The sequence below is a fragment of the Nicotiana attenuata genome, chromosome 12, assembly GCF_001879085.1.
Source record: "Nicotiana attenuata strain UT chromosome 12, NIATTr2, whole genome shotgun sequence".
In the NCBI taxonomy this organism is placed as follows: Eukaryota; Viridiplantae; Streptophyta; class Magnoliopsida; order Solanales; family Solanaceae; genus Nicotiana; species Nicotiana attenuata.
This window is the reverse complement of record NC_032000.1, coordinates 24,922,237-24,929,093: the sequence shown is the minus strand read 5'-3', so window position 1 is coordinate 24,929,093 and position 6,857 is coordinate 24,922,237. Positions and strand designations below refer to the sequence as shown.

The following is a 6,857-nucleotide window of genomic DNA, read 5'->3' as shown; positions in this document are numbered from 1 at the left end:
TTTTATACTACTGAAATTCGGGATAAACCGTTAAAACGAATCGACCAAAGTTGGTCGGTAATGACCAATAACCGTCCAAAACGCGACCATTAACGTGTTGTCGGTATTTTGAAGGTCGGAAGGTCCTACCGACCAACTTTGGTCGGTCAATTAAATTCAAAAAAAAAAAGAATTGCTGGAAAAAAAAAAGTTATTTTATAATGCTACTAATATATCTTGAAAATTAAAGTTAGAAAAAATTAAAAATACGAATATATTATAAAAATAATAAATAAAATAATATTAAGTTATTTATTTATAAATAAAATACATAGGTAAAAGTATATTATATAGTATATAATATAGAAGGTATTACATAAATATGAAGGTTTATATAATAACAAGGGCATAATAGACTTTTCAAATAAAAATATGACTTTTGTGATAACTAGAGCAAAGTAAAATAATTTTTGTGTAGCAAAAGAAAGAAAAGTGACTTTTGTGTAATGAACACAAAGTTGAATGATTTTTACGTAACCAAAAAAAGAAAAGTGACTTTTGGGTAACAAACACACAAGTTCAATGACCATGCATAAAATTAACTCATACAAGATGTATGTTGCTGTAGTTCACTCCTTAATTTCTGATTATGATTCAATCGCATAGATGTATGTTGTAAAATCACAGTATTGTTTGCTAAATCTTCTCCAATAATCATAGCTATATCTAGAGAAATTGTGGGTTGATATCTATACAGGCATGGCAGATTAGAAATGTCTATGTTTGTTTCAAACCAAAGGCACGATAAAAACAGATAGAGAAAACTCCAATAATTAAGAAGATGCAAGTGTAATAACTATGAAATACTTTTTATCTTATTTGAATAGCAACAGCCAACAGATCGACTTAACATTACGATTGCCATGGATTACTGGAGCTATTATTAGAGGGAATAAAATAGATATTAATTGGTAATAAAATGGAGGTACATGACTACCATTGAGGTGCAATAACCTAAACCATAAAGAGCATTTCTTGTTTAAAAAGTGTAACAGGATCCATCATTTATCCATCCAAATAACACATCGTAGGTTCTTTCCTTGAGCAAGTAAATCAAAAGCCTTGTTGATGTCTTGAAAACTCACTTCATGAGTCACAAACTTGTCCAGTTGCAATTCCTAAACCCACACAAAAAAATGTTAGAAAAGATGCAAAAGATCCCCATCAAAACGACGAATACACAAGAATCAGACTTTTTGATATGATGGCATTCCTATGGCCTGCGAAAAGACAGACCAATTTGCTTAATTACCTTGTCGAGGTAACGTTTGACAAGAAGAGGAATGTCAGATTTGGGTTTGAGACCCCCAAACAGTGATCCCATGAGAGTTTTCCCACTATGAAGCACGTCGAAAGATTTAAAGGTCAAATCTGCTCCCGGTTTATCAACTCCTAAAACAATTGTCTTTCCCCAACCCTGATATAACGGCCAAAATCATTACATATGTTCTTTCTTATGTTAATGGTTTTCAATAGAAAAGCTGTTGGGGAAACCTTTCTGCAGCAAGCATATGCTTCCTGCACAACTGTTCCGAGACCAACACATTCGAAGCAGTAGTCAGCACCTCCATTAGTCATTTCATTTATCACCTGCTCAAAAACCGGAAAAAGAATTTGTGATAAATTTGCATGTGAAGTAATTGTCATCTGATATATCACTTGCTCAAGAAATGTGAGAAATTTGGCATGGCATAACCATGCCATGTATTGAACAAAGTACAGAAATGATATATGCTACTTGAGTGATTTAAATTATCAAGTGACTTATCGCATACCCTCGTTAAATCAAATGATAACAATAATCTTTTTTTATATTTTCCACAAAAATAGGAATAATGAAGAAGAAATCAGCAGTTGGCTTCATTAAATATGAAACTTTGGAGCATCAAATATCAATCTGGCCGAATAAAGACCCACCTGGCTAATAGGTTTATCCCCAAAGCTATTGGAATTGACGAAATCGGTCACTCCAAATTGCTTTCCTGAGTCAAATGAAAAGGAAAAGGGGATGGAGCAAAAGGGAGAAGTGGAAGAAGAATATTATTCGATATTCTCATCAGATTGATCACTCACCTATTTCGAACTTGTCTGAGTTTATATCTACACCAATAATTCTTGTAGCACCACATATCCTTGCTCCCTCTGCAACCTATAAGACTGGTGTAAGCATGTAAACTCGCCAACACGAACACCAACGCCAATGTAAGCAAGAAGAAGCAGAAAGAGGTACATACAGCTAATCCAATTGCGCCCAAACCAAATATTACTACTGTTGATCCTGGTTCCACATTTGCCGTTTTAAAAGCAGCACCTAGTCCTGAACTCATCTTAACATAATATCAGACAAGACATTATTCAAAATCTTGAAAACAAGTTAGATTAATTTGTATTCTTCATCTTTATCCATTGTGCAATGCACACCTTGATTCACCAATCAGCTAAAACAAACCATTTGGTTGTCATAAATCTTTCTACAACGATTTAATTTTTATGAAAATGTTCTCATAATAACTGAAGTTCTGTAATTATACTTTGATGTGTCTGTTAAAGTGGATCTCTTTTTGGGTAATCGAGCTTACACAATCTGTTTTTACCCTATGCACTAACTATAGGTCCCTTCTTAGACATCTGATGAAAACTACAGAAAAGAATTTCAAATGATTATTTAAGTGCCTATTAAGAAGTTGAACCTGAAACAATCTGAACTCTAACAAATGATTACGCAGGGAAAAGGAAGACGGGTGGGAAACTAACCTGTTGATACTCCACAACTAAGGAGGCATGCCCTGTTAGGTGGAACACGAGGATCAATCTTTGTTACGTTAGCAATGTCAACAACAATGTACTCGGCAAAACTTGATACAAACAGGAAATGGTACAAGGCTTCTCCGTCAGCAGTAGTGAATCTGCTTGTGCCATCTCTAGGCATGTACGGAGAGCCCTTAAATTGGAATTTTGAGCAAACGTTGCTCTTTTTGGATGTGCAATCTATACATTCTGTACAGTCGGGCAAAAATATCGGGACAACTGGATCTCCTTCTTTTAAATCCTCAACATCTTCTCCAATACTCTCCACAACCCTTCAGTCAACAACACATGACAAAGTAAGTTTGCCTCATTCACTAGTGCATGATAATCAATTTCCAATTGCAACAAGTAAGATAGTCACAAATATATGTTAAATGGACCTTGGGCCTAACTCAACCCCAAAAGCTAGCTCTTGGGGTTGAGTTAGGCTCAAGGTGCATTTATCATGGTATCAGAGCAGAACCCATCCTAATTTTCCGATGTTGGGCCCCCATAATTGTCCACGCTCCAGATGTCCAATCCTGGGCGTGAGATGAACCCACATCGACAATGAAGGGGATGGGTGGTCTCCTTATATGGCCTTGAGCAATCCTCACCTCTTGAACTAGCTTTTGGGGTTGAGTTAGGCCCAAGGTTCATTTAACAGAAAAGAACAATTAAAATGTTAGGAATGCATTTCCATATTACTAGGACTCAACTGATTATAAAAGAGAAATGTATCGCACCAAAGGTAATAGAGAAGACCAACTTTCAGAGAGCAATATTTATTCACACAACAGATACTAAAGCTGATATTTCAAAACCTCAACAATGCTCTCTACATGAACTTCTTAAGGTGCATAGCCACATAAATGTTGCAGCATGTTTAAAACCACCATTTTCAAAAAAAGCCTTATAGAGCAAATGTTATATCATATTTAAGACGATAAGTTTTAAAAGTCTTCTTTTTTTTTTTCTTAAACCCCACGCTTAGTCAAACTACGCCATATTAGCTGAAAGAGAGGTAGTAACTAAACATGCTGAAATAATCTCAAGTACAGGCCTTGAATCTATGATGAAATTAGAGACTGGAGAAAAATGGTTTATAGTGAGTTCCAGCAACAGGACAAATTAAGCCAATTCAGGGGCGGGCCTTACATAAAGCAAGTAAAGCAACCGCTTTAGGCCCCATATTTGTGGGAGGCCCATTTTTTGTTATACCTAATAGACTATGTAAAAGTTTAAAAAAGAGTTCTATAAAGTGAAAAAGTTTGATTTCTTTCTTTAACAAATGTAGAGAAGAAGGATTTGCAACTGCTATGATTTCTACCAAGGAAATTGCACTTGAAATGAATATCGAACCCGAATTTCGCAAGAAACGTGTGATATATAAGAAGTAACAATTTGATGTGCAATGTTGATGATAAAATCTCAAAATCTTTCGAAGAGTCCTTTAGAGTTGATTACTTTTATGCATCATAGACAAGGCTATTTTTTCACTTCAAAATAGATTTGAACAATTCGAAGCATATGAAAATATTTTGGTTTTCTATTTAGTAGTAAAAACTAAGATCGCTAGATGTTGAAAATTTGAAAAAATATTGCCTTAATTTTGGATGTTCCTTAAAGCATAATAATCACTTCGATATTGATGGTTTAGATTTATTTTCTGAATTAAAAGTATTAAGGAAAATAGGACAATTAGAAGATAACAGTTTAATTGGTACATTTAATCAAATAAAAATATTTAATTCTTTTCCAAATGCCTAAATTTGCTTATGGAATAATGTTAAAAACTCATGTTACCGTTGCTTCAGCAAAAAAAGTTTTCAAAATTAAAATAGATAAAATGTTACCTAAGAACAACAATGTCACAAGAAAGGTTAAATGGATTAGTTATATTGTCAATTGAGAAATACTTATCAGGAGTTATTGTTTGTAAGAAAATTATTTATAATTTTGTATCTAAGAAAAGCTAATAAAATAGATTTCAACGAAATAATAAAAAAAAAAAAAAATTAAGGTCCCTCATAAAGTTTTGCTTTAAGCCATAAAATTGGTCGGGCCGCCCTGAGCCAATTAACACTTACCATGAATCAAGTATTCTTACAACAGATATAAAGAACATGACAGCGGAATATACTGAAAGTACCCGAAAGCTTCATGGCCGAATATTCTTGGAAAGCATGCAGGTTCCTAAAGGAAGACAAGATATTACAGATGATTTCAAAGTTAGGCATTTTCTACAGCGAAAAGATAAAAAACAAAAAAAAATGTCTTTAATTCTCATAAAATTGCATACTTTCAATTTCCAGAAGGTAAAGTCACTGTGACAGAGAGAAGTACATATGATTTTTAGACGAACTTCATGGGCTTTAGGTGGAGCCACAATCACTTCCTCTATCACCAGTGCTTCTCCTGCTTTTCTTGCCACTGCAGCTGCAAAATGTGATATCATTCAGTCATTTCGTACCAACTAAGACAAAACTGACAAAATGCGGATTCAGGGGGGTGGAAGGGGTTTATCCAAATCCAATTTGCCGAAAAATTACATTGTATATATAAGGAAAATCTGATTTTTAACTTTCTATATATTATGTTTTGAATCCCCTTGGCACAACTCAAAAGCATATATTAGTGGTCAAGGGGGTTTAAAATATTTGTAAGGTTATTGGTTCAATTCTCAATAGCTACAATCTTTTTTAACTTTTTTCGTTTTTGAACCCTCTTAGCGAAAATCCTACCTCCGTCACTTCGTACCCCTTTTCAGAGAAAGAACTTCTCTATAGGCTGAAAACCCAACTAAAAGAACTCAAGTTAATATAATGAAAGATTCCTGAAAAGATTTATTTTGAAAAGATGGGACAAAACTTTGGGCTGTAAATGAAGAGAGTTTCTGAAGAGTAAGTACCTCTGCAACGAATTGGCTTTCCAGCAGTTTTGTTGGTAGCCATGTCAAAGCTAAAAAACACAGTCCAAAACACTCAGCTCTGTAGTCTGTATTGTGTTGGGTCTTTGTATTTTCAATTTCCATGTGGGTCAGTTTTATAGTTTCACGACTCACAAGTAAGGTCACGATCAGGACCAAATGTTATCTTCCAGACTTCCACTGATTATACAAAGATTTTAACTTGACTTAACTCGACTATATTTGTTATAGTTTGACATGACATAAAATTTACTATATATAGTAAAGAAATAAAGGCTTTGAAATTTATAATTTTACATAGCTCATAACATTTATATAGATATAAGATTTTTAAAACTTGTAAATATGTCACATCTTTTGTGCGACTATAAAAGCTTCCCATTAATGAAATATACAAATATGTCATACTTTTTTGAACAAACTAATAAAGAAATACTCCCTCAGTTCCAACTTATATGAACATGTTTGACTGGGCTCGGAGTTTAAGAAAAAATGAAGACTTTTGGAATTTGTGGTTCAAAACAAGTCAAAAAAGGGTCTAGAGTACTTGTGTGGTTATAAAAGCTTCTCATTGAGCGTAGAATTGTAAGTTTAAGCTAAATTGTTTCCAAATTTAGAAATGGGTCATTCTTTTTGGAACGGACCATAAAGGAAATAGGTTCACATAAACTGGAACAGAGGGATCGGAGTAGTGTCAAACAAGGTGGAACGGGGGAGTATAATTTAATGAATTTTCAAATCAACAGGTTTAAGCCGTTGAAATTGCATTCCGCAGAAATGCTAAGTAAGACTGTGTGCAATAAATCTAACGTGGTCGGATTCTTCCAGATCTTGCATGCAATAAATCTAACGTGGTCGGGTTCTTCCAGATCTTGCATATAGCGAGAGTATCATGAAATTAACTAAATTTTCTGTGAGTTCTATGAAAATACAGTGGTCCCAAATATTCAGAACAAGGGGGGCAGGGGGAAGAGAAAGTACTTATATCTAGGGTTGTGCATGGATCGGATCGGATCGTATTTAGCACATTTCGGATCGGATTTCGGATTCTAGAAAATGCAATCCGAATTAATATCGGATCGGATCAGATTTTAAAGTTTGG

General features: G+C 34.3%; 1 protein-coding gene across 1 annotated transcript; it reads right to left on the bottom strand.

The window, feature by feature from the left end:
* Positions 828 to 5,845, bottom strand: LOC109235455 (alcohol dehydrogenase-like 7). The gene is made up of 10 exons (XM_019401573.1): positions 5,738 to 5,845; positions 5,129 to 5,265; positions 4,979 to 5,022; positions 2,794 to 3,119; positions 2,274 to 2,356; positions 2,113 to 2,188; positions 1,957 to 2,021; positions 1,534 to 1,629; positions 1,292 to 1,456; positions 828 to 1,157 (listed from the first exon to the last, which is right to left on the bottom strand). Exons 1-10 carry the CDS (start codon positions 5,778 to 5,780, stop codon positions 1,041 to 1,043), a joined length of 1,152 nt encoding a protein of 383 aa, XP_019257118.1. The 5' UTR covers positions 5,781 to 5,845; the 3' UTR covers positions 828 to 1,040.

What these genes read in the sequence shown, in the direction of transcription:
- LOC109235455 (XM_019401573.1), bottom strand. Translation starts at nt 5,780, where the DNA reads ATGGCTACCAACAAAACTGCTGGAAAGCCAATTCGTTGCAGAG. An exon ending in AAAGCCAATTCGTTGCAGAG is followed by an intron (nt 5,266 to 5,737) that starts GTACTTACTCTT and finishes CACATTTTGCAG; the next exon opens with CTGCAGTGGCAAGAAAAGCA. An exon ending in GGGATAAACCTATTAGCCAG is followed by an intron (nt 1,630 to 1,956) that starts GTGGGTCTTTAT and finishes GTTTTTGAGCAG; the next exon opens with GTGATAAATGAAATGACTAA.